Source organism: Epargyreus clarus, unplaced genomic scaffold, assembly GCF_041222505.1.
Source record: "Epargyreus clarus isolate Ecla_fem2 unplaced genomic scaffold, WU_Ecla_fem_2.2 ptg000014l, whole genome shotgun sequence".
Taxonomy (NCBI): Eukaryota; Metazoa; Arthropoda; class Insecta; order Lepidoptera; family Hesperiidae; genus Epargyreus; species Epargyreus clarus.
This window is the reverse complement of record NW_027332222.1, coordinates 13,874,952-13,902,236: the sequence shown is the minus strand read 5'-3', so window position 1 is coordinate 13,902,236 and position 27,285 is coordinate 13,874,952. Positions and strand designations below refer to the sequence as shown.

General features: G+C 33.1%; 5 protein-coding genes across 7 annotated transcripts in view; 2 read left to right on the top strand and 3 right to left on the bottom strand.

Annotated features, from left to right (window-relative positions):
• Positions 1–6,466, bottom strand: part of GAPcenA (GTPase activating protein and centrosome-associated) — a 29,053-nt gene extending 22,587 nt beyond the window's left edge. For both annotated transcript variants that reach the window (XM_073079124.1, XM_073079126.1), the window contains exons 1-3: positions 6,308–6,466; positions 6,058–6,207; positions 5,264–5,491 (exon numbers count right to left, since the gene is read on the bottom strand). In XM_073079124.1, the coding sequence (XP_072935225.1) occupies positions 5,264–5,491; positions 6,058–6,198 (369 nt within the window). In that variant the 5' untranslated portion in view covers positions 6,199–6,207; positions 6,308–6,466. The remainder of the gene's footprint in view (positions 1–5,263; positions 5,492–6,057; positions 6,208–6,307) is intronic.
• A 566-nt stretch (positions 6,467–7,032) lies between these two features.
• LOC140746944 (uncharacterized) lies at positions 7,033–9,139 on the top strand. The gene is made up of 4 exons (XM_073079123.1): positions 7,033–7,269; positions 7,351–7,429; positions 7,715–7,798; positions 7,929–9,139. The coding sequence occupies exons 1-4, from the start codon at positions 7,173–7,175 to the stop codon at positions 8,188–8,190; spliced, it is 522 nt and encodes a 173-aa protein (XP_072935224.1). The 5' UTR covers positions 7,033–7,172; the 3' UTR covers positions 8,191–9,139.
• A 472-nt stretch (positions 9,140–9,611) lies between these two features.
• Sin1 (SAPK-interacting protein 1) lies at positions 9,612–13,735 on the bottom strand. The gene is made up of 6 exons (XM_073079122.1): positions 13,290–13,735; positions 12,189–12,578; positions 11,668–12,008; positions 11,391–11,557; positions 11,151–11,289; positions 9,612–10,898 (listed from the first exon to the last, which is right to left on the bottom strand). Exons 1-6 carry the CDS (start codon positions 13,613–13,615, stop codon positions 10,705–10,707), a joined length of 1,557 nt encoding a protein of 518 aa, XP_072935223.1. The 5' UTR covers positions 13,616–13,735; the 3' UTR covers positions 9,612–10,704.
• A 293-nt stretch (positions 13,736–14,028) lies between these two features.
• On the top strand, positions 14,029–17,405 carry LOC140746941 (dynein light chain Tctex-type protein 2B). 2 transcript variants are annotated; one of them, XM_073079120.1, is made up of 5 exons: positions 14,029–14,169; positions 15,342–15,397; positions 15,487–15,607; positions 15,922–16,071; positions 16,725–17,405. In XM_073079120.1, exons 2-5 carry the CDS (start codon positions 15,379–15,381, stop codon positions 16,888–16,890), a joined length of 456 nt encoding a protein of 151 aa, XP_072935221.1. In that variant the 5' UTR covers positions 14,029–14,169; positions 15,342–15,378; the 3' UTR covers positions 16,891–17,405. The 2 variants fall into 2 exon arrangements, with proteins under 2 accessions (XP_072935221.1, XP_072935222.1); XM_073079121.1 differs by lacking the exon at positions 14,029–14,169 and adding an exon at positions 14,292–14,377.
• Positions 14,703–23,125, bottom strand: Smyd4-3 (SET and MYND domain containing, class 4, member 3). Its single transcript, XM_073079119.1, has 8 exons — positions 23,020–23,125; positions 21,301–21,876; positions 20,869–21,064; positions 20,369–20,728; positions 19,435–20,073; positions 18,864–19,079; positions 18,485–18,608; positions 14,703–15,005 (listed from the first exon to the last, which is right to left on the bottom strand). Exons 2-8 carry the CDS (start codon positions 21,623–21,625, stop codon positions 14,814–14,816), a joined length of 2,052 nt encoding a protein of 683 aa, XP_072935220.1. The 5' UTR covers positions 21,626–21,876; positions 23,020–23,125; the 3' UTR covers positions 14,703–14,813.
• Between the last annotated feature and the right edge of the window lie 4,160 nt (positions 23,126–27,285).

Below are 27,285 nucleotides of genomic sequence, written 5' to 3'. Positions count from 1 at the left end.
TATGTTTATGTCCTTCAAGCTCTTTGAGAACGTGTATGAAACGTTCGAAGTCAGTCCCCAGACATAGTAAGCAACCCATCTTTTTTTATATATAATATAGGAGTAGCAGACGACCATGCAGTCCTGCGGTAAGTGGCTACTGCCGCCCATGGACATCTGTAATCAACCCCAGATAGGATTAGATATTCCTATCTGAGGTCGTCCACAGAGACGCCGCTACTTCTGAGGACTAAGCTGGAACGCCTCGGAAAACTAAAACCCATAAACCCTTCTTCAAACTGTTTGGAGCAGGTCACAGTTGTCCTTAACCACAGTTGTCCATAAACTTCACAAGCGACAGTCCCATCATAGTTTTCCTCCTTAACTTGTATAACAAGAACCAATTTCCCGTGGAAATTGAATTTGTTAAATTTTTTTCAACTCATTTCAACAATTTCATTCAACGAGTATTAAGGATACATAGCAAGGAATAAAATTTTTGATAATTCAATTATTAATATAATAATAATGAATAACATTCTTAGCCCGTCATTAACTTATAATGATTTCTCTTTTTTCATAGCTATTCCTACATTTCACTAAAATTATTATAATTGTCAATATAAATTAATTCTGAAACGCAAATCAATTTAAAACTTAACCGTCCGCTATCAAACTGGGTATAAAAGGCCGTGAGTACACAAAAGTTCAAAAAATTATACAAAAATGAAAATATTTACCTTTCCATTTATCTTGGTGATGCTCATCACTAATTATATCATTGAACACAGACGGAATTCCATACACAATCACTTCAGTATGCGGTCATTAACACAATGAACACAAACTACACTATCATGCGTTTACTTAACACCGTATCGGTATCGGTTCCTATACGTTTTTACTAATAAAATATCAGGATTATAAGAAACCAAGAGTATTAAAGTACGCAAATATTTATATTATATAATTCAAAGAACCACGAACTAAAGTTAATACTATGTAGACGCCCAAATGATGTATCATGTCTAGTTGTCCCTTACAACAGCTGTGACACATCTGATATTCGGTAACGGACACGGATGATAAAAAACAATATCGCTGAGATAACTCGAAAGTTAAAAGTGGCTATTTTACTAAAGCAAATACCGGCGTCCTTTGAAGTTTAAGCGATAATTCAAGGAAGTACGCGGGTCCAAGGTGTTTTCGCAGACGTCTGCGTCAACGAACTAAATGGACGCACAATGGGCCAAACCAAAACAACTCCACAATTAGAGGCCGAGAACGTCCGAGTGCACGAGTCGAAGCGAACATAATCGACAGTCCACGCCAGTTAATGCATGGGATATTTAACATATTTATTGATAAGAGCTATATTTTCTTATGTTTTAGTGTCACAGTACCTACTTATCGACGAGAGTTTCAATTACTTTTTGTGTACTTTGGTATTTAACAGTATAGTATAAATTGATTTTTGTGGACACATAAAAGTATCGCAGTACCGCACCGCCAAAATCGGCGACGCCGCACGTCACAAACGCTGTGCAAATTGCTGCATTTTGCGGCATTTGATTGCAATAAGACAACTAGCATTTGCATAAGAATATAGATTCCATCGGAAAATATGTATAAGTGCATGTAACTACTGTTAATATAGTTAAGAGAACAAGTATTTATTCACTTTTGTTAGAAAGATAGACTTAACAAAATTATTTATATATATTATATATTATTTTATAATTTCCAAATCTAGTTATCGTAAAGCCAAATTTAAAGTACCATATTAAAAAGGTATTTATATTAAAGACCAGTTAATCAAAATCGTATATAAAGTTAGGTACACAATAAACCTCGTGCGTAAATGTCAGATAAAGAAAAGCTGGCATTACGAGGGTTTGGAAAATGTCAGACAAACTAAACATTCCGACGACATTTACACAATAAACTGCCGCTGCGATCATCCAGCTATGAAATAAGATTACAAAATTCCTGGAGGCCAGTATCGTCGTGCCATCAAAACTCTCTAAACGCTAATACGAATATGATCTCTCACGCTAGAAAAACTAATTTGATTTCTTTTTATTAAGGTCCAATTTCTACAATTAATTATTCAGGTTTCCTTTAATTTTGAGAGATATTTAAGACTCACAGTCCGGAGTGATATGTATAGGTTTATGCTCACGATTACAAATGACGACTGTAAATAACGAGAAAACCTACCTATCGTGCCATATTCGCTTTCACTTCTATTTTATGGTTTTTACAATAGATTTACGGATCATCGGTTTTTATTAACTCAACACAATATCTATTATTCACGTTCTACTATCGTTTATGTACACTTACTATATAGCTGGCCAGTAGTTCGAAGCCCTACCGCAGATGAATTGTTTTATCCAAGCGTCAGAAAATGCAAACTATTCAAAGCAAAATGTATTGTAAATATTCTAGCTGCATTTCAAAAAGTACAATGATTCTCTAACAATGGCAACTACGACTCGTTCATTACAAAATATTGCGATGTCCGAATTGCTAATTGGAACTTTTTAGAGAACGTTTGCGATACAGTACGAAAAATACGTATGTATGATGATACGTAGGTACATATTACATGCTCGTTACTAGCTTTTCTCAAGCAAATCCGCCAACATTTACAACACAAAATCGCATACTATGTTCATAATGGTTCATAAAGCCTAAAGTCGAAAACAACTAATACTAATTCCACGTAGCTGGTTTGCTCAACAGATTTGATTTGATTTTTGGGTCATTATTGTAATTTAGATATCTTTTTTGATTCTGGGCATTTTGTGTTCGTATCTTTATGGCACCAACTATTCAAGTAGTCCAAGCAGCAAAAGTAGGGCTATGAGTTAACCCCTTAACGTTATTAAAATTGGAACCTATCATTTTCTAAAAAAAAGTGTCAAAAGTTTTTTGTTTTATGACAATTTTACTATATATTATTATAAATAATACATACACTGGACCAGTGATTGGATTGTTACGGCACGTAATGGGCGCATATAACAATTTTATTGCTACTGAAACTTATCGGCTAACTGGTTCGGTCAATTTAGTTTATGGTTCATTGCCGCTGGCGTACATGATTTGAACAATGTTAGAATCCATTTCGCAATATCGAATAGCGTAAACATTGTTAATGATATAAATAGATCTGTATAAAAAGGTCTCCAATATTGTCGTGAAAGCAAGAAATAAAAGCTTGTTCCATTGCATAAATAGATTTTTATATGAATATATTAAATGTTCCGTCAGAAGGAATAACTTATAGAATATAACCATTAGTGCAGCTAATTATGGAATATAAGGAAAGATGATCCTCTAACAGCAATAAAATATACTAGTTTACTAGCTAGTACAGAGTTATTATGATGCGAAAGCTGGCTAGTATCATAATATCCTAAATTGGACAATGGTATCAACACCGAAGAATTTAACGCATATGCATTTTATAAGTTTTTCGATTTGTATCTATTATTTAACACAGCATATAATATTTTTTAGTTTTCGAGTTCTGTGAACAGACAGATATGGAAGCTGATTTAAATATATAAGAATATATTAGATGAAAATTCCATCAGACAATCTGTGAATGCATACACTTGTGTGAACTGTAGCACTGATGCATGATCGCAAACACGTCATCAAGGCAATCCTGAACGTGTTCGTCGCCTCCATTTAACCAATTTGACGCGGGAATTGGCGCCCCAGTTCAACCATCTACGGTCAAATAAATTCAAAGAACACAATAGCTACTATGTCGATATAAGCTTTATTATATCGTCCAATAATTAATTTGTATACACTCGTTGGTCATGCTAAATCATTGTGAATATTAATTAGATTAATTATTTCTGTGTTTGATTGTTAACATTTATTATTTCAATTAGCCTTGCGCCCGCTAATTGTGCGTATTTCACGCATCAATGCAGATGATCATTTAAAAAAATAACTCTCACTCATGTAATTGTCTCTAGTACTACTTCCGTTTCTACTGCAAAAAAAATAGCAAAAAAAAATCTATGGGCTACCAATATTTTATTTTCATGTGGTAAATGTATTTAAATGTTTCTGGTACATTAGAATAAGTAAAATTTATATATGCAACAAATAGATAACCACGAGAGATAGGGAAGTCAGTTGAAAATAAATGTGTACCTTATTGTATGAATCCCTTACAGTCAAACATTATTAGTATAATGCATTATCTGCAAGAAATAATATATTCAAGGAATTTTAATCAATAACCTATTAACGAGATTGGCTAACAGAAACAAATAATATCCAAAGAAAAAAAATACATAAAAAACAATATTTGATACCACAAAATCAGTAAAAAATAACCTTTTTTCAACACTTTTACTAACAATAATTGTCATTAAGACTTTGCTTGCTATTATCACATACAATAACAACTGTCACTACTATAACAACTAATCCGTAATTCATAAAATTAAGTTTAAAAAACCACACGAAAAAACACACATTATGTTCACAAGTTACTCTACTATTGATAACAATGAGCCAACATAGTTATCAATATTATAACTTACAACAATAATCAAAGATTATTTTTGTTGCAAATTATGCAAGATAAAGTCTAGTAAACACTAAACATTTTTTTGTTATCTTATGAAACATTATGAGAAGTTACTTCCTCAAATTACTCGTAATTCAATTAAAATTTAATTTACAATTGACTGATTAACATAGCAATTACAATTTATGCGGAATTTGATTACTGACAGAGACAAACTACTGCATGATAAAGCAATGTACCGATTGTACTTTTGTTTTTATAATATGCGAGTAGCAGACTTAACTTTTACCTTAAGTTAATATTAATTTGTATAATAGTTGAATTTGGAAAAATCTAGATAATAATAAAAATGCACAGCTGTGCCTTGGTCAAACTTCAGTAAGCCAGATAGATCTATTCATTGGAATAACTTAGCTGATTTACTGTACCTGAATTACTTTATCCTAGTTTATAGAAAACCACAAAGATATTATTAAAGTATGGACTAGATTTATTATTAAAATATGGAATATCACATATCAGAGTTAACTTAAAATGTTTTTAAATATATTCATCAAATCACTGTTAGAGATAAATGTGACTAAAGTAATATTTAATACTTATGTTGTTCAATGAAGTTCGGCATATGTTAGGTTGAAACAACATGAAAATTAAATGATAATAATTATATTATAATCTCGTAGAAAGTTAAACAATGTATGAAAATATGAGTCAACTCACTTGATCCTTTGTGTCCTTTGTAGTGTTTTCTGTTTTCTGAACAGTGGCTCCATCTAGATCACCCATCCTTGGTTCCGTATCACTTTCAACTTCAAAGATAACCTTATAGAGATCAAGGCCCTCCGGAACGTTAGACTCTATGTTTGCCTCTGGACGTATTGTGAGTTCCTGGTTGATTAACTGGCTTTGACTTATCCGAAGGGAACCTTGGAGGGATTCTGATATGGCCTAAAATTCAGAGAATAGTATTAGAGAATAATATAAAAATACAAATTAAAACAGTTAAAAATTTTGTACTTTTTTAATCACTAAAATCTGTTATTACAATATTAAAGGTCTAAGATATTTATGCACTTACTTCATACTAAAGTATTTATATAATTTTATTATTACCTTTTTTACACTTATGACCTATTTAATGGAACCTAAGGAGAAGTACCAGACTAGCACAAAAAAAAACATTGTTTTTTTTATAAAAGTAAATAAATATTCAAACACTCATACCTTATGCACAATATATTAATAATAATACTGTGTTTTTTATGAAAATGCTCAATATCTTTACAAAAACATAAAAGTTATACAAATAAAATGCACTTAAAAATAAATATGTACATAAATACCTTTGTCAAGGTAACACAGCAGTAATTACCTATATTTTCACTATCCACCTAACTGCTAAAGAACATATGGTTAATTACACCTGTATTCGAAAGAAAACATAGCACAGTACGCAGTGATAAGGTGGCTTAAGCAATGTATGCTCAAACTGTTTAAGAAACTGGAATACTTACGTCGCTCAATATGTCCTCCAAGTCGCAACACACATTTGTAGACAGCACTGGAGACGGACTCGGAGTACGAGATCGATCCGAAAAAAACTCAATATCTACCGGGTCCAATACCTCATTTGTACGACATTCATTGAACTCCATCACTATTTGCTGTTGGGAAACATCGCACCATTTAATTCACTCACAGAGTCGATGCAAAAACGAAATTTTATCGACGGAAAGTAATAACACTAATCTGATTTGGTCTTACCCATCGGTGATTAGGTTCTCCTGTGAGAACAAGACATTTTAGCAACCGAATATTTTACCGAAACGAAAAAAAAACCAGAAAACTCATATGCGGCAGATATATAACACAATATAACTATATTTACCGATAGTTGATGGATGTAGCAAACAAACGTCAAATACGTCAAAAGCTATGAAAAAAATCCGTTTCACGAATTTCTTTTCGCAACAACGATATATTTTTTAGTAATCCAATTTTAAATAATATTATCCAATACTTTCTGTAACAATTTAACAATTGCACTGTGCATGTTACTTTTACATCTAACTTTCCTGAAATGACAAAATAAGCTTGTAGGGTTTTATTGCGAGCAGGTAAAACTTTTTGTAACCTATAAAAAAATTGTTTATCTTTAGCTACGTTACTTTTCACTTATAAATAGGATAATCAAGGCTTACACTATTGTTTCGGTAACTTTTGTTAAGTTATTTTTGCATTGCATGAATTCTTAACAATAATATAACTTGTGGTAAACCGAACGTAGTACAAAATGCTTTTTGTGAAAAAAAGGAGACAGGAGATTTTTATATCTTTGATACTTTTCAATAATGCTTTATAGTGTCTCTGCTTTATTTGATTTAAAAGTTCACGTTTTGTAAATATACGTATGGAGACATAAAATATTTGTGATATATTTTTTTTACTTATGACATTAACAATAAATTGATTAAATTTTGTGAATACATGTATCCGATCATAAATATCCGAATGTCAATGTTGGCGTCCGTTTCGTTAACGTCAATTTGTTTTTAAAGTTTTGAAATTTTCTAAGGTGTATTTTAGATTTTTAAGTTGAATAAACGTAGAAAACCACAATAAACAGGCAATGGAAACCTCTGTGAACGACAACGAGGCCCACCAATCGTTTAAATCGCCACCTAGAAGAAGGCGATCTACATTTTTCGAAAGACGCGATTCCATACGTGTGTATTTGTTGCTCTAATGTGTAAAGTGATTTGTTATACTAATGTGAATACGAGACTAAAAGTCATTTCTCTTTTCAGTACCACAGCCGATATCTGAAGATATTGATTCAAATCCCTGCAAACAAACTATTGAAGCAAACGAGAAGCGCTATAGGAAGTATGACACATTAGTACATAATTCATACTTTGCGAATCATCTAGATATAAACAGTGCCCCATTGTTGAACATAAATATTAATGAGAATTATAAAAGCTTAGGCTATAGTTCACTACATTAGCCAGGTGCAGATTCATAGACTGCATATGTTTGGCAACATGGCAAATGGCAATGGAGCCTCCATAAACAAAGTCTTAAGTGGCTTTTTGTAATCCAAACCATTTAGCTTTCATTACATATCACATTTTTTATGGTATTACATCTCTGTATTTCCTATAATTTCAGGTATTATCAAACACTTCTGGCTGAGAAAGAGCAATGGAAAAAAGAAGTAAACAGCAGGCGAAACAAATACCATGATCTTAGACAGTAAGTTCTATGATATAAATTTGTAAAATATACTTTCTACAACCATTTACTGAGAGACACTACTTTTAATTAAATAGCGTACATGTTATTCAACCAATGGATAAGAATACTAATTGAATATTAATTTCAGGCAGTACCAGATGGCCACAAAAGCTCCAAGCCGGTCAAGGATGTCCTATGCAGCGTTATCAAATGAGGACATTGAATTCCTAAAAGCAAAAGTGAATCTATCAAAACTTGTGGAAAGCCAGTTGAAACTGCATAAATCTGTAAAGGAAAACGTAGCTCTGCACAGGCGAGCTGTAGAACTTGATAATGTCATCTTACAGAATTGTGAGGATAAAATGAATAAAGTCACAGAGTATATATTAGAAAATAGCACAATTGAATGATAAGACAATATGGATGAAGATGGGATTTTGTATATATTTTGTTAAGGATGTACATGAGTAAATGTATTTTATGTTATATTGATACTAATAATTCGTGATATCAATATGAAACTTGTTTGGTATATTTAGCAGTTCAAGTCAAAATTATTTTATATCATTTAACATACATTAATTTTTAAAATACATATAATTTGCTACAATACTAATAAAACTCAAAATAAAACATAACAAACATTATATTATTATAAGTAAGCAATATTATGTGTAATATTTGTATGTATGTGTATCCATGAGATTATAAACAATTATAATCTTGTAGATGTCACATTAGAAAGATAATGTACAATTTATGTTATGTGCATATCCTATGTATATAATTATGCATTATTGAAAAAATATGAATGGGATTTGCCACAGCGGTAATTATGATGCATTCATAGTTTCCAAAGAAAATAATTGTTGAAAGCTAATAGCTACCAAACAACAAAAAAGAAAATTGGTCAGAGAACAAAAGAAAGAATCTTACTGGGAGTATGGAAATGTTAATGGATATATTGATAATCATACATCAAAATTGTAGCAGCTGGCTGGCACTTATGAGAAAATACCCGAAAATAGTTCTTTTTAACCTTAAAATACTGTATTAGATTTTCTATGGGGTGAAGCCCAGGTCCATTTCAAGCATCGGTGCAAAGAAATTAATATAACCGAATTATAACATCACTCTGCTTGTACAAAGCATTCTAACTGGCTAAAAGCAGGTAACCTATAAGTCTAAGCTGCAAAGCAAATGCACATTGTTATTTAACACTAACACATATTTAGTTTGTACTTATATTCTTATACTTTTGTAAATATGTAGTTTGATAATAATCATCATGTGTACGTTGTACATAAAATAGCTTTTAGTATAGTGTAAATACTTTTAATTATACTAATTGGAAATTAATTTGTGCCATTTTTATATTTTTTGTAACCATTAGAAGTAACATTAAATGATGAATTTCAAATTATTAGTGTAAAGGACTCCCAAAAACAAAATACTTCACAATATTAATCATTTGTAACAATTTATTTTCAATATTTCATTACACGTAAATGAATAATTCAATAATAATATCATTTCATTTTACAAATTTTATAAATTCAATTTGAATAAATTATATACATTCAAGCAATTCATTTCATTAAAAAAAACATTGTTTAATAGTACATTACAATACAAGGACGAAAAATTTTTTTCTGACAAGTGTGAGTTTGCAGGCCGAGCCGCAGGCGAGGACTGCAATCACACGAGTCAGAAAAACATTTTTCGTCCGCGTGTTGTATAAAATTTTATATTACGGGGTCGGAAATGGGGGTTTTGCGCACGCGAAGCGTGCGTAAAACGTCAATTTACGCACGCCGTGATATAAAACAATTTTCAATTATTCTTGTTAAAATACTTGGAAATTACTATTACAATTATTTTTATACAGGTATATAAAAATAATTTTATCATGACAAAGTCTCATTGCAGTGAAAATCTTATGTATGCACGAAAATAAATTTTATAAATCATCAAAATAGTTATTGAAAAATAGAATGAAGAAAAGTGCACCATTTTTCTGTTTTAAAACTGCATTAATATAATTAATAAGTAATTGGTGTTAGGCATTATAGTACGACGGTTCTATATACGTACTATATAGCATTAGTACAAAGACAGTTATATAACGCCATAATTATGTAGTCTATATAGTGAAATCTGCAGTTTTGCTTGTTTTGATCAAAGTTCAGAATGAACTCAATAAACTTCTACCATAATTATGATAGCTTACAAGTAATTCAAATAGAAAATAAATTAAATTTCACTTGAGACATCAAGTTTTTCTGTTTTTACAAAAAATATACAAGATACATACACCAAAATGTGAATCCTTTTTGTAGATTGATATCAAAAAGAAAATATTAAAAATAAACATTTTGAAAATTTTACTATTCTTGGTTTTATAACAATTGCAATTATAATATATGGCTGATTAACGGAATAAATTATTTTAATAGTATGATAACATATATAAGGCTTACATTACAATTTATACATTAATAAACTAGTATTAGCCCATGACATCCATATAAAATGTTTAGTTGCAATCATGGACCCCTATTTAATTTATTGAGATATCCTATTAAATTATCGATACTGAATATGGAAATGCTCTTCTACATTATACCACAGATGACACTTACAAATACGGCAGCACAGTTACATCATGGCAGTTAATAATAATATCAGTGTACTTTGACTTGTATACTCAGCATATAGTATATTATGTTCTTTATTGGTATAAAAACAACTGGGCATTTGCAGTGTGAACTTACTGCAACAATTCAGATTTCATTGAGGATTTGATGAAATTCATTTCATTGAACAGAAACTGTTAAACTTTGCCTTTCAGTCATCATACCACATTGACAATATGCTTCAGGAACTCATGTGAACATTAAAAAGCAGTCTTACATTTTCAAAACTCAGTGTTTTGTATGGAAACTCCGTCTAGTTTGAAGTTTCTTCTCTTTGGCAGTCTTGTATTCGCGGCGGCACGGACTATTCCGTAAATCTAGTATAGTGTTTACCTTTTCAACTATAGTTTTAGCAGTGTCATGGTCGGTCTCAAAATCATGCAGTTTGTATGTTGTGTTTGCATGGAAGAAATTAGTATTACCTGTAAAATATAAAAGGTTTCATAAGTTCTACATAAAATATTGTGTAACAAGACACATAAATCCATAAAAAATAAGTTTTAGTGAAGTTAATGAAGTATATGAGAATTTTATTCTGTTAATTAACAATAATAGTTCCAATGATGACAATGACTGTATGTAACATTAAGGTTCCAAAATATAATTTGTTTAGACATAAACATAACACTATTACAGCATCCACTGACTATGCTTAAAAAAAATTACTGCCTTACCTGAACTGCTCCTTTCATTCATTGCTGTGTCATGACTAGGTGAATACACTATCCTAAAAGTAGTCCTACTTGCTTTTTCTTCCAAAATCTGACACCAAGCTATTAAATTAATATTGTGCCTAAAATATTTTGGCCTTGACTGAAAATAAAAAGAATTAATTACATTATATACATGCACGTGCATTGCACACATTGATTTGTTTCGTAAATGCATACTTATTTTATATATAAAATACATACCCAGAATGCGTGCTTTTGTGCCACAAAAGGCACAATTTCTATTGTGTCCAAGGATATACCAAGTTGCACTGGTGTATTTGCGCGCATTTTATGCAATAAGTTTACTCTGAATATTTTTTCTTGTGGTGCATCAGCAATGATTCCTGACTGTGAGAATCTTTTGACGTCTAAAATAATTAAATCATTATTGACTTAACAATATAGGAAGAGGAAGAAGATGGCAATTTTAACAATATTAGGATGTAATATCGAAATTAGTTTAATAGTATAATTTTACCTTCATCTAGAGCTTTTCTGAAAATTTCTGAAGCTTCACCCTCTCCTCCACTATGTTTGGAAGTATTTATATGACTTTGACCAGAATCAGAAGGCTTTTGAAAGAAATGAAAAGGAGGTCCAATATGGAACGGTAACTCAATATCTGGTATGGGAGTAGTGACTTGACTTAGTGCTATTTTGGTCTTAAGGTCCACTAGACCAAGGCAAGCGAAACCAAATTTGGAACATGGTTCATTGGCGTCCAGGCAAGGAAATGCCCAGTCTACTTCTCCGTCATCTTCTGCCAGACAAAGACCATAATCATGAACGGATCCAAGGGTTATTTCTGGATGTTCTATGCTGTAAAAAATATAGATATCATTATATGTATTATAAGCAAGGTACTGATTCAAATTCTACAAATAACAACCACTAATTCGAAAATGTTAATCATTATTTAGTTTAAAAAAATACAAATTGTAAAATCAATTACAATAAATTTGTTTACATTGATGTTTTCATTTCATTGTGCAGTAATACCTGTATTTATAGCATATGAATCCAATCAAATCCTTGATTTTCGAGTTTGCAATGACACAGACAATCAGAGGGTAATTTTGATGCTTTTCTGGGAGTGTTGTCATGAAAATTTTGAAAGTTTTAGTTGGAGTTTTCATTTGTGCAGTGCCATCAAATTTGGCATACTCCAAGTATTGGCGGTGGGGTAGTTCTGGACACTTTTCCAACTGTTCCGCTAGTAAAGATTTTTGTTTATGTAGTTTCTTTACTTCTAACTTGGCAAATGCTTCGTCAATTTCTTCAGCTGTGAGTTGTGTGGATGTGTCTTCCCATTTTATTACTTTTATCTTAGCTGCCTTCTTCATTGCCTGCTCCTTCTTGTCTAGTCTCTGTGCTGTGTTTGGTCTGTTCCTAGATAAGTAGTTCAAACAATTTTTATTCTGATATGTAATGAATACTATGGGCAAAAATTTCACAGAAAAGTAAGTTCAAATTATACATCTTACATTACGTCAAGAACTTGGATACAAATAACATGTATAATCACATGATTATGTATGAAATTTAATTAAAATACAAAAATTCAGTCAATCTGATGGTATAGTTGGTAATTTCTTAAATAGTATTGGATTCCTATATAATATGATTTGCTATTAATGCATTGCTACTCACATGAGTAGCAGTGCATTAATAGCAAATCATATTTAATAATCATATTTTTGGAAGTAATCTACATAGATTACTTCCAAAATTTCTTGTTAAGTTTCTGCATTACTTCAAACTAGAACATAGAATATCATGAAAAAGTAGAAATAAGTGTGGTGGAGGTGCAGCCACAGTTGAATCATGAAAGGTTATACTATCTTGTAAGTAGGTATAGTCCGCGCCAAACTACTAGTCCGCTCTGAAGTTGTTGTGAGCAGGTGTAGTCATACAAATTACTATGGCGACGCGATACATTAAAATCAATTTTTTTTATTCAAAATAGATTCTTTACGGAGCACTTTTTGAATGTCAACACAACTACCACCACTTCACAAGCTGTTTCGTTATGGAGAAAAAGCGGTATTCAAAGCGGACTAGCAGTTTTACGCAAACTATAACTGAATTTAAAGCATTTACTTTTTGAATATAAATTCCTCGTCGCGAATATAACTCCCGCACAAATCATCTTCATCGCTGTCTTCCATATCAGGGTATGGATCAAACTGTGTCACGATTTCCCTATCGTCCTCGTCGTCTGTACCCGATTCGCGGCCCCTGCTTGTACTGGGCTGACTGAGAGTTCCCTCTTTGAACCTTTTCTTGTCTTCCAAAGCCCTGCACTGGAAGATTTTTGAAAAATTCTCCCCTGCCATTACGGTTTCGCACAAACCTGTATCATCGGTTGCAATGAACGCATCTCTAATATTCTTTAGAAGCCAGGCTTTATTGTCGTATGTGGCCATTTTCAACAAATATCTAATTCCTAAGAGCTCTAATTGAAGTAAAATATCTGCTTAAATTCTTGTTTTCTATTCAGTGTTTCTGTTTTCATCTCAAAATAATCACATGTCAAATCTTATTGGTATTTTGTATCTGTCTGTTAAATGTTAGCGTTCATAAATCATTGAAATTATTTCGGGTAAAATAGTTAATTTAAATTAAAAGAAATGGGTTTAAATACTAAATATAATTCAAAAATATAACTAAAATTTTATTTTTAATAAATATATTTCATTATGTCACTATTTATTTAAATCATGGAATATCAAGAATAAATATTATGTACAATGTAGAATAATATTAAAAAAAAAAAACAAAATGCCAGTTTTTCTGTATAGTCTGTATGACTGAACTGTCATTATAGGTGTCACTGTCAATCTATGTTGACATTGACATTGTCATGGCAACGCGCCCGAATATAAAAAGCGACGAAACACTATAAACAAATTTATTTATTTTATACAATAATATCACTACTCCTTACTGGATCTACTTTTGGTTTATAAGGATATTCATGGTAAGTTATTTTTCGATTTTAGTTATATACGGCACTATCTATGATTATAACCAAAGAACCTCGTAAGTTGACAGTGATGAAAGTTGTTCCGTATAGAAAAGGACATTATGAATGTATCTATTTTGGAATTCTTTACAGAAGTATTGGGAATATTTATTTGTGTCGTGTAGAAGCAGTGATCGCACTTTTGCACTACATACATAGATAAGTTGGTATAGCGGAACACATTATGAGAAATCTCAACTTAATAAGAGTTGCTACTAGCTACACATATGTAACTATAGTGATTTACAAAAAACACGTGATGATAGAAAATGCAACATTAAGCATAATTACTTTATTTCGGCCTAGGGAGGAATAACTAACAATATTAGAAGAATTAAAACTGTAGAAACCTTCAAGTTCAAATTCGAGTAATTTTATAGCATCTTACTTCACACTCACCATGTTATTTGTAAATCTTACTTGTACTATTAAGTGGTTTATGTATTAGCTCCAAACTAGTAATAGGAAAATCAGAAATAAAACTCACATTCTGTATGCAACATTTAATTTTAAATTATATTTGAACACAAAAACCATTGAATATAACAGTAACAATAAATTAGTTAAAAAAGTAAAACTCCATGTAACTACAAAAATAATTAAACAATACAGTAGTTCCCCATTGCCAGCATGCAGCGCCTGAGGTCCTGTACACAATCATAATATGATCTGTACGGGGGAGCTAGGGTTGCATCATACAGCTTTAGAGTTTCCACAAACTTCTTCATTGCTTCTCCATACTTGCCTTCTTCCATAGCAGCTCGGCCAAGCTTGTACAACATCTCAGTATCCTGGCAAGTTAGATAACAAGGTCAATAAACATGAGTGATGAAATAATGCTATGCATATGGTAAGGGGATCGCGCATAGTCCTGCAACATGTAATTTATGTAAATATATACAATCTACAGTGTAAAGCATTGTTTGGTTGAGAGCCTGATGAGTTAGACTGTTAGATAAGTCTGTTTTTTGTGTCATTTTCTTATGTCTACTAAACTGTAGACCCCAGTCTGATCCCAAAGTAATTTTCATATAGAACTTTAAGTATAGAAACAATATTGTGTTTGTTTTATTCTTAAGTAATTTTAATAGTATTTCTTCATCAAAATTGTATTTATTTATTTACAGGTGTGTACTCTTTTAAATGTGGGAATCCTGATTCACAATGGCTGATGATGAAGAAGGTATAATTTTGCAAATGTTTACTTTTAGTTGTTAAAAAATATATATAAAAATATTTCTAAAATTTCTAAAATATTTCTATAATTTTCAGTGGTAGAGGAGGCTGAAGAAGTACTAGGAGCAGCTGAAAGTGAGACTGCGGTGTCCCCAGTTGAAATCGAAAAAACCCTTGATCCTCCTAAATATGAAGTTCGCCCAGGACTTGGCGAAAAGTTTGTATTTATGTGTTTAATAAGATAGTGTATAACAAGATTGCTAATGTATGTACTTATATCATATAAGTTGGGATGACTCGGATAAGTATGTCTCCTACAGGACTGTCTATGGAATACGATAATACTGCTTTTATTAGGCAGAAATAGGTGTGACAGTGGTGTCTCTAGAGACAAATTACAAAGGGCTCTTTCTACCATCTTCAATATCATACCTGTTTTGATTTGCCCCAACATGAAATCTCTTATTCATAATATCTTTAAAATACGTGTGATATAAGCAACCTCACAATTTAAGGTAAAATTAATTTCAGGTTCCAAGCTCAAAATGTTCGCGATATAATAGAATCAACGATGAAGGAACAACTTCTAGAACGGCAATACCGAGCGGACCAGGCGCCGCGGTGGGCTAAAACAATATCGAACGCAGTGCGCCAACGAGTGCAGGACTTGAATATGAAAAGGTAGCTTTAATAAATATTACGTACAATAAGGGTGTTTCGAGTCGTGTTTGAACTATGAAGTTACACGATACCCTTATGGACTGAATGTACGGCACCAACAAAATGAGGAATTCAGAGTTCCACCAACTTAAGACTTTATACTTTTACTTAGATGTAAATGTATGAGCACTACTCATGCATGTCCAAGGTGGTGGACAGCCTTTGGAGACATTTTGAGTGTTGACAGGACAAAATATGAGGTATATTTGGAAGCGTCTTGATCCTCCGCTGTTTATTGACGATTTTGTGACGTATTAAATTCTATGAAGAGTCCTGTAGAGAATATACTCATGAATAAAAAAAAGTTTTTTTTTTTGAATACGTAAAATATGCTAGATATTTTATTAAGACCGACCTTGATTATTCCCGAAACGTGTTTTACTAATATCAATTTGTGACGTATTAAATTCTATGAAGAGTCCTGTAGAGAATATACTCATGAATAAAAAAAAGTTTTTTTTTTTGAATACGTAAAATATGCTAGATATTTTATTAAGACCGACCTTGATTATTCCCGAAACGTGTTTTACTAATATCAAGCCGGCACCATAAAATTATACAATAGCGATAAGTATAATATATAGCGATAATAGATAATGACGTTATAATTTCAGGTACAAAATCCTCGTTCAGACAACGATACTGGAGATGAAAGGCGCCGGCGTCAAGTGCGGACAGAGGTGTATTTGGGATCCGGAGACCGATGATTATGCTGACGACATATTCAGAAACGATTCTATATTCTGCTATACTATTGTTTATGGCGTTTATATGTATTGATAATATTAAAAGACGCTTTCTACATTAGGATTCCCTGTATACACACACAAGGACAAATACACAAACTCTGAGGGTTTGTGTATTTGTCACAGAAAGACAATCTAAGTTCATCATTCAAATATCTGTTTGGCCGGGGGTCGAACCCAGAACCCTTTGCGCGTCTGACCGGTATGGTGACTGCTTCCTCACGCGGGTTATCTTCGTCGTATTTAAAATGTAATGGAAAAAAATGCATTTTTAAATAGGTTTAAAATATATTTTTACTTAAACAACAGCAAGCAAGAATGCAATTCATGTAATGCGACGTGGTCAGTATATCCCATGGACATTTAAAATTAAGGTTATTTTTAATTACTGCCTAGTGCTAGATCTGCTAAACCCTAGTACTCATTTGTTAAGTGTATATATTTTTTCTTTTGTTTTAAGGTTTGGTAGTATTAAATAAAATATTTTTGTAAGTGCCTACCCTAAAAGTACCTAAGTCTGAAATAGATTTTAATAAATATTTTTTGTTTAAAAAACTTTTTTATTTTGCATTTTGCTAAAGTGGGTTTTAAATTTAATTAGATTTAATCCAATATTATCAATGCAAACAGTGATAGCCTAGTGGTTAAGAAACTCGGCCTCTCAATCGAGAGGTCCGAGGTTCAAATCCTAGGCACGCACCTCTGATTTTTCGAAGTTATGTGCATATTAGAAATTAATTATCACTTGCTAAACGGTGAAGGAAAATATCGTGAGGAAACCTGCAAACCTGAGAGATTTATAAAAAAAAAATCTCAAAGGTATGTGAAGTCTACCAATACGCACTTGGCCAGCGCGGTGGACTATGGCCTAATCGTTCTCATTTAGAGGAGACCCGTGCCCAGCAGTGGGACAGTAATGGGTTGATGATGATGATGAATCCAATATTTATAGATAAAAATACGATACTTTATAATGTCTTAATAATGACTAAATAATATTTTAGTAAAATACTTTTATAGGCGTAACCAATTATATTTAAAGCATAAGGTAATGAATAAGAACTACTCCTTATACGGAAAATAGTATTTGTGTAGTGTATTATCATCCAATTTTAATATGTTACCTAATATTTCAGTATTATTTGTAAGTCTTCTCGTTTCAGCATATGTAGTCATGGATATTTGCTTAACAATTTAAGCTGTTATCCTAATTTAATTTTCGTATAGGAATTTATCAATCTTGGTAGGTGTGCTAATATAAAAATTCTAAAATTATTAAAACAAATCCGAGAAACAGAATCTCTAATAGTGACGAAAATAACGTTGATGCAAATCAATAGTCGGCTGTTGACGTTGGAACTAAAATTACATTTTCAATGCCTGGAATGGATACTAGATATTTCTTCTCTTAAGCATAGGTGTTTGCAAGAATACACCCTTGGATAAGTCGAAGGATAACTTGATATCCTGTAATCCCTGTCAAATATGACAGAAGTCTTATCTGAAGTTAAGTTTGCAATTTGGTTGGGTTAGGTTAGGTTACGTTAGTAAGGTTTTTTGGGGCCGGCTCTCTCCCCACAATTTGCGGAGGACTGAAACTTTGCAAAACGCTTTTAATAGGTACTTACTTGAAGTGACTTCAACCCTTTCAGTATGTTAGTGTATTGTTGGCACAGTCCGCATTTCACCATGAACTCTCGGCAGTCATATTGCACGGGGACGACGTTCGGACAGGGTTGGTCCGAGTCGCATCTATGAAAAAATATGAATATAATAAGTACCTGTAAGTGTATATAATTATGGAGCATTAATTAGCGATCTGCGCTGCAGATTTGCTTTCCAGGCCATTAGGAAACCCATATCCATGACATGGTATCGTACCGTGCCTCGTGCGACGCTAAACACTGTAGCGGTAGTGCTAGTAAGTAGAAGGTGTGTCGGTGGATCCACTGCAGCCAGATTACTAAAGTAGCCAAATCTTTAAATTTTATAAATTTGCATGCTTACTTAAATCGCATATAATTTTCGTTCATCTCTTCATACATTGGCCAATTCTGTTCACAAGGCAAGCAAGTACAGTCGAACCAGTACTGGTCTTTCAGTTCCTCTTGTCTCTTCGCTTTTGGTACAGTCGTGAAAATAGGGCCGTAGTTTTCTGCAACCTCAGCACCTTTTTTGATGTTTTTAACTGCACGTACAACGATGTATGGGCCACAGAAGTACCTATGAATAAAATAAATGCGCCTGATATTATTGTCACAGCAATGTTATATAGTCAGTACCGAATGTTATTTAGGTTGAATTAAGTTATTGAAAAATATTGACCGTGATCGGTATGTATAATTTCTTACGACACATTTGCTTTCAAAGAAGCTGCAACTTGCTGCCTGCCCAATGCTGTTGATTGTGTCAAAGTTTGTGGTTTTCCTATAACGCAAACGATCTTAGTTCCTAAAATAGGAAGTGTAGTCGGAATTACCGTGTAGATGGCAATACCTTTTTATGTAGCTACTTATTTTATTGGCTAACACACACAAATACAGGTCTGTGGGCTAAAATTTGCAATATCTCTACCTACCGTACTATACCAGGATCGCAAGCGTGATTGAACAAAGCAAGTGTTGGGAAAATGGCTCCAGCGATAAAGACTGATTTACCGCCATGTTTGATAATATTTCGACCGACTTTTGGCTTCGGACATTGCAATTCAAACACTTCATGGGCGTTAAATTGCAAAACTTGTAGATTCTTTAAAACTAATCCGCCAAATAATGCAACGTCTTCGGTATATTTTTCATCAATCGCCATAGATCTTATTTCTGCCATTTCCACCGGCGTTTCTCTCGGTTTACCATCAAAGTAACCGCTAAGTTCCAGAAGCTTAACCAAGAACGTGGTCATTTGTGTTCTATGGAGAAAGTCCTGTTTACTTCTCTTATCTTCATGGGCAACCAAATGGTACGTGTTCTTGTAGTCTTCTGTTCTATACGTGCCTTTTGGTGTACTTTCTAAATCTTTCATTTCTGTAAAGTATTCCTTTTTCTTCTGAGTTATCATTCGTAGGGCTATATGACATGTTATAGAGCAACCTGATTTCCAGAGGAGAGGTAGAATTTGGCATTCGTAGCCATGGTATGACTTTAATGCTGTCTCCTGGCATTTTTCACTGCAAAATATAACATTTGGGCACTGTGGACACGCCAGTGGAATCGGGCATCTGGAAATTATAATTGGAAATTGACAACTTTTGTTCAAATACTAACGGATTGTGTAAGACAATACTGCGATGAATATGTAAGTAACTAAAGATATAGGTATAATTTTAGATATACATATCATAATAATATACCAAGTAATAAAACCTTATCGAACATAGTGCTAAATATATTGCGAAGTTACGATTAAACGATATTAATAAAAATAAGTAAGCATCTAGGTGTGAGTGCGTTAGGGCTTATCAGAATGAAAATAAATTAGATTGTAATAAAATATACAGTACAACATATACATACTTAACAAAACAATTTTGACAGTGTGTTTTGCTAAATTCGCCTAACAAGACGCCACTATGCGCTTTTTCTATCAGCAATGTTTCACCAGCTTGTATATCTCTGGAAGCGGTTGCAAACCGTCCTTTAGTTTCCTCGTAGTCAATTTGGATTGCTTCTGAAGCCGCAGGATATTGAGTGTTATGTTTTCCTGGTAGCTTTGGTTTTGGCGGTGTTTTTTTCAGTGGTTCGGGGTCTTTGGGACTTCCCGCTAACACCATTCCTTTGTTTAATATTTCTAACATTAGCTTTGCGTCTGTTCTCATCTTTTGTCTTTTTTCCTTATGCATATTATTTGCCTCGTCCAATGCGCTTATCGTGTCCCTGTACAATAACAAATGTTACAATTTACAATTAAAATGTTTTGTTTATTATGAAATGATTGCAAATAGCATAAACAAGTTGATTAATTACCAATAAAATGAATTTATTGAATACATTTAATGTCAAATGATAGCACTTACTGGAACGCTGTAATTGCTTCCTGATTTCTTTTCAAAACAAGTAGGGTTCTTGCTTTCCTTTCTAGGACTTTAAATCTCAAATGCCGAGGGTAGCCTAATGACAGACAGCGTCGAATATCTGCAAGCGTCTCTTCATATTGTTCCAAATGGCTCAAAGCTGCTGATCTATTCGCCAAAACTATTGATAACTCTTCAGCTATAAAATAATTATTAAAAACATTGTATGTTATTTTTGTACGTGATGTATGTAAACAAAATATTTCGCCTACTATTTAATGCCGATTTTTTTGGAATATACTTAATTAAGAAGATTTGCAATTTACATTACTTTTAAATAATAAGTAGGTATAGCGAGAAGACATCAGAAATTTTAGGACGCACTTAAAATACAAGTAATTGAGCTGTTTAAAACGAAAGTCGTATATAACTTACTTTCCTTTTTCGGCATAAACAGCATGCTCTCGCTGTAAAGTTGTAATGCTTTCGCCCAATCACCCTGTTGCACTGCCTTGTTGCCTTCATCCTTCAATTGCCGCGCTTTATCTAAATCTTTCTTTACTGGAAAATCACCTCCAGTTGTACATTTTTCGACATCAGACGCGAGATCGTAATTTCTTATGGTCGGAAGACTGCACAAATATGACACACGTTTCGCATTTGTTTCTAAATTGGCGAAATTGTTTCTTGTAACGTCGTCAATAGCGTTGTTTATAGTTTCGTGGAATATTTTAAAGAAACCTTCGTTTTCCTTAGACATGTCGTGATGCTTTTCACAATATCAACAAATACAATCAAACAATCAATTTAGCGCTTACTTTGGCGTTGTTTTTGGTTTAATTTTACTTTTTTGTGGCACTGTACACATTCAACTAAAAGTTTGTGACTTTAGAAATTAATTAATTACGGAAGAAAGTACAGGTTAGAATTTCAACAAGCCGGCACATGGCGACGGCAGCGACTGTTCCGTAGTTCTATTTTTACATCTGGGTCGAAGATTCTTCTCGGCATCTGTCGACGTTGATGGGAATTCGTATTCCACGTTATTGTATAGGTATCATTTATGAATGTCTTAAAATCAGAATATACTTTTATTATAAGTTTTAATAGTATCAAATACCGTTTTAATTGTATCACATACCATTTGACATAAAATTTGCAAACGAATAGTAACAAAAATAAGTAGTTTTAAGACAATCATAGGTTTTATTGATGGGCGGATGGATGAATGGACGATACTTATACATAACTATTTTATCTTGAAGCATTAAATTACCTTGCAAGAGATAATGCACTTAATTTTATGTCTAACAAAGGCAGTATATCGTCATACAGCGTACAACATAATAGGAGCTTATTAAACTGACGTCGTAGAATGGAAAAAAATATACAGTCAGTTTTCTCGGATGTTGTACGTATCTCAGATTCTTATACAGCTTCTAGAGCGTGATCTGTAGATTCTCAGAAATGAGGAAACGTCATGTCATATAGCTGCTTAGATTCTCTGTAATTATGTGCAACGTAAGGACAAGGCGGCCATTACGCAGAAAGAATTGCTGAAATTATTATGATGTGATGTGTGGTAATTTTATTGTTACCTACCTAGAATAACTAATGGCATGTTCTACTTATAAAAATATATCTTCCATTGTTTTTTCATTTGATTTCTTATAACTTTTGTCAGAGATTTGTATGACAGTTCCCAAGTTAGGCAAACGTGTTTTCATTCAGTAGTAGTAATCTACCTACTTTTGTAGCTTAAACTGTTTACAAGTTAGTTAAAAACTTGGTTTCCTATAATAACATTATTTTAGCTAATGAATCAATGTAATGAATTGACCATTTTAGTCAACATATTATATGATTTTTCATGAATCAGGAGAATAGGGAAGGAAATGAAGAACAATTAAAATTTATTGTACGTGTAACGTGTTAGTCAGCATTATAAATAATCCCTGAATCATGGGAGTTTGAAAATAAAATAAATAAAAAACAATCAAACATGATTGTACTGTTACGTGCCTTATGACACAGTTTAGACTTAACTCTATGTAGAAAGTGGACGTCCATGTGATTTCGCCCCAGAATAGAGCTACGATGTATGGCCGCACATGGTCGTAAACACCCGAAGGCATGGTGAGGTTAAATGCTTACCTGGCCTGAGCTCTATAGCGTCAACGCGCTAGGAAGACTGGATGTGTTCCTTTGGATATCCCGGAGTCCTCCACGCAGCCCTGAGGACAACCAACCGTACATTCTCCACCATACATTCTCCGGGTTTCACGTTGTCAATGAAAAAAGGTAGATACTAGAAGCGATTATCACATTTTTCATTTCATTTTTTTTACTTTGTGTGTTTGATGTCTGGCTCGTAACAGCATTATTATTGTACTTATTAGATTGAAATCATTAAAATCTAAACTCTAAAAGGATACTGTTTAATCTTATTTTAGAATTTTTAGACCCTCATAGCTCTAGTTCAGTAGGTATTCATTCTACTCATGCATAAATTCTAACGACTCTTAATCGTTTCCATAAGAACTATTTTAGCTCAAAATAAGCCAGATAAACACACAGATTACATTTAGCTATATAATAAATATTAGGTATATGTTGGAAGATTCCGCATCAATTCTTATATCATTTTTTGCTGGTACGAGGTGTGCTTTGCCAATAAAAAACAAGGGAACATAATAATTGTTTTATTTCTTTCCACAACAGGGTATCTTAACCAGATGACTTTGTTTACGTAGGTACCTTTATGAATACTTAGAATTTGCCAAGGTTACGCCGTCTTTCTGTAAACCTAACCAATGAAGGTTCTAGAAAAGAATTAGGAACTGTTTCGATTTGTATCGCGCAAGGTGCACCCACTCATGCCTGAACTTAAATAATTATTTTATCTTATTACCCTTAGATTACTTTTCTCATACTAAGTAGTATTATGTTGATTACAAAAATGTATACCTTTTTTCGTTTTTATTACTAATAGAGTAACATCACTTAATGCAAAAGATGATATGTAATTTATAGAACTACTAGCTGACCCGGCAAACGTTGTGTTGCCATATAAATAAAAAAATAATGTTAAGGGTGAACAACCCTTATCACTTACGGGTTTGAAAAATAGATAGAATATTTGAAACTGCGATGGTAGCGAAGTCTGTCGAATCCAATGTGAAACATTCCAAAATTAACAACTATTTACGAATTAAAAATTAATTAAAAAAACCTTTTCCCATGGACTAAATTGTGAATCTAAGCCATTCTCAAGTCCCCATGAACACACACAACAAATTTCATCAAAATCAGTCCAGTCGTTTAGGAGGTGTTCAGTGGCATACACACGCACATAAGAAATATATATATTACTTACTTACTCGTACAGTAGGTACGGGTCATTGACCGTGTTCTTTTTCGATTATAGTGTTTATTCCAGTTTCGAGACAGAGTTGAAAATATTATTGAAATAAAATTAGTCTTTTGTAAGTATATGTACCTATGTACGAGTAGGTATATGTTCTTTCGACGACATTAGGTGAAATCCACATCGCATGCAGAATGTGTGTCGACAAAAATAAAAATAATTTGGCAATAACCGACAGTTGCATTTGTTGATGAATATAGGTATTTCATATAAGTAGGTATATACGTTCCTAATTTATAGGTTTACTAGCTGACCCGGCAAACGTTGTGTTGCCATATAAATAAAAAAATGTTAAGGGTGAACAAACCCTTTTCACTTAGGGGTATGAAAAATAGATAGTAGCCGATTCTCAGACCTACTGACTGAATATGCATATAAAATTTGGTGAAAATCGGTAAAGCCGTTTCGAAGGAGTACGGTAACTAACATTGCGACACGAAAATTTTATATATAAGATAACTATGTTATAGTTTAACGTCGGTTCTGCTCCGACCTACAAAATATCCTCTATACATATCCTCTCATTTCGTAGGTATGTTTAAATACTGTGACCGAATCCAAAAAGTATGATAATGGGTAATATATATAGGTTTACCCTCTTCTATGGGTTTACCTATAGGCGTATGTAGAAGATATCAGCATTTTATTTTACTCAGGAGATGGCACACGAATGTCAAGAAACAACTGCTCTCGATTTTACATAACTAGGCTATCAAGTTGTCATATTATTCACAGGCTTATATAGACAGAAATTATATGAAAACGGGAAGCATGCTTAACAGATCCAGTTATGTGGGCCTGATTGATTAGCGATTATATAATAGCTAGGTAATTATATCCCAAGTTACGCTACCGTTCCGGTGGCTGACTGCTGGTTATTGTCACGGCATCACGTTGTGATCTGACTTGACTATTATGTATTGATTACTCATGCGAAATAAACAGGTAGTGTGTTTAGCAAATCTACTAGTTTTAACAGATTTCTAGTAGTAGATATGATTCTTAAAATGTTGTGATTTGATTTGCCTACTATATATTGATTACTGATGCGAAATAAACGGGTAATGTATTTAGTAAACCTAGTAGTTAGTTTTAATAGATTTGTGTCTTTAGAGTAAATATTCAAATGTTAAAGTGATATAAGGTGACCAATTTTGTTAACACATTTTAAGGCATCGTAATTTCCGTAAGAATTAGCAGTTGTTAAACCTTGACGGAGACTTTTAATGGAAGAGAGACACTTAATATGGACGGGTCACAAAACTTCACCTCCCTTAACCCACCTTTATTATAGCAGTGTGGTGGAGTAATTGGTGGAGATATGAAGAGATCCATGTACTTAGCAGTGGAACATTAAAAATCGTTGCATGCAAAATGATATAGAAGTACTTGCGAAATATACCTTAAATATAGTCACCTAATTCCTTATACTGCACCTGCTCCGTTCTGATTAAATCTTAAAACCTTGTAATTCTAAGAGGAGACCCGAGCCCATCACCGGGATCGTAATAGCTAACGATATCGCTGCTTCATAAACGGCTACATTGTTTACGTAGCTTAAGGCGATTCATTAAGATACTTTGTATAAGTACTTCGGAATACATTTATTTCTCATTATGTCTAAACATGACATGTATCACAATTAACACCTAGGAGCAAAATTTTCCTGAAGTCGTGACGCTACACACATCAAACCAACATTTAGCAACGTGTAGTGACTAATCAATCACATTTTGTTATTATATAGTATTATGGAAGTATGTGATTATAAATAACTTCGCACCATTTGTGTGGTGGTGTAAATTGTCCTTCTACAGTATTAGGTAGATTCATAGAATCAAAAAAATATATAGTTTTAAAACGTGGCGTAGCATCTACTTACTTATCGTCGTCATCAATCTATTACTGTCCCACTGCTAAGTATAAGTCCCCTCGCAAAATGGGTCGAGTTTAGGACATATTCCAAGTGGTAGAACCCTTTGTGGTTCGACTCCGGCGGCACCACCGCCACACCTATTTCTGCCTAATATCAGCAGTGTTAGGTGCTGCTGTGTTCCGCGTTGAAGGGTGTGGTAAGGGAGACATACTTTTATAGGCATTCCAGCTTAGTCCTCAGGGGTAGCGGCGCATTTGTGGCCGACCTCAGGTAGGAATATTTAATCCTATCTGGGGTTGATTACACATGTCCATGGGTGGCAGTAGCAACTTACTATCAGGTGGACTGCGTGCCCGTCTGCTGCTCCTATGTTATAAAAAAAAAAGTGGCTGGCCAAATGTAAATTGAAGACTTCACAACTCTCAGGCGCATAAGTGTCCTCAGGATCTCTCCACCATTTAAGAAAGTGATAATTAATTTCTAATACACGCATAACTTTGAAAAGGTGCATACCTGGGATTTGAACCTCGAACTCTCCGAATGAGGGGCTAAATTTCTTCTAACAACTAGGATCACTACGGCAGTTCTTTCTGCGGTTTCTAAATAGTTATTTTTTAATAACCTATACTACTCCTTGTCAAATCAAGAACTTTTAGGCGATAAATCCGAATTGTCTAGTTCTGTACCTTTGGATACTTCCAAAACAATGAGAACACGTGTACAAATGGCTAAAATAAAAATATTTCAAGATAATTATGTTATGTACGTATCGACTTATGAGATATAGATAAATTTTACGTTTGTAATTAGTAATTAATGTGTAGAGTAATATATAGTAGTGACGTATTTATCTACTCTATGATCGATTATATTTGATTAGATGTAGATTAGGTAGGTACGCGTAAACATAAAAGATTCATTCGTAAGATCTACACTACTAGTTGTATAGCGTAGCCAAATTTTCCTTGACGTTGAATAGCAAACAGGAGTATCATTTCGAATGACTATCATAAACGTTAGGACACCTTCCGCTTGTTCCATTCACATATCAACACGTTATCATTCCATAACGAGTGTAATGTCCGTTTACCCAGCAATTAAGTCGTAATGAGGTAAT

Excerpts from the sequence above, each read along its gene's own strand:
- LOC140746944 (XM_073079123.1), top strand. The coding sequence starts at position 7,173 with ATGGAAACCTCTGTGAACGACAACGAGGCCCACCAATCGTTTAAATCG. Across the intron at positions 7,270-7,350 it reads CGAAAGACGCGATTCCATAC|TACCACAGCCGATATCTGAA; the intron begins GTGTGTATTTGT and ends TTCTCTTTTCAG. Across the intron at positions 7,799-7,928 it reads AAATACCATGATCTTAGACA|GCAGTACCAGATGGCCACAA; the intron begins GTAAGTTCTATG and ends TATTAATTTCAG.
- Sin1 (XM_073079122.1), bottom strand. The coding sequence starts at position 13,615 with ATGGCCACATACGACAATAAAGCCTGGCTTCTAAAGAATATTAGAGAT. Across the intron at positions 12,009-12,188 it reads TTCATATGCTATAAATACAG|CATAGAACATCCAGAAATAA; the intron begins GTATTACTGCAC and ends TATTTTTTACAG. Across the intron at positions 10,899-11,150 it reads GAATGAAAGGAGCAGTTCAG|GTAATACTAATTTCTTCCAT; the intron begins GTAAGGCAGTAA and ends TATATTTTACAG.
- LOC140746941 (XM_073079120.1), top strand. Across the intron at positions 15,608-15,921 it reads CGCCCAGGACTTGGCGAAAA|GTTCCAAGCTCAAAATGTTC; the intron begins GTTTGTATTTAT and ends AATTAATTTCAG. Across the intron at positions 16,072-16,724 it reads CAGGACTTGAATATGAAAAG|GTACAAAATCCTCGTTCAGA; the intron begins GTAGCTTTAATA and ends TTATAATTTCAG.
- Smyd4-3 (XM_073079119.1), bottom strand. The coding sequence starts at position 21,625 with ATGTCTAAGGAAAACGAAGGTTTCTTTAAAATATTCCACGAAACTATA. Across the intron at positions 20,729-20,868 it reads GAAGCAATTACAGCGTTCCA|GGACACGATAAGCGCATTGG; the intron begins GTAAGTGCTATC and ends GTTATTGTACAG. Across the intron at positions 15,006-18,484 it reads AAGGGTTGAAGTCACTTCAA|GATACTGAGATGTTGTACAA; the intron begins GTAAGTACCTAT and ends CTAACTTGCCAG.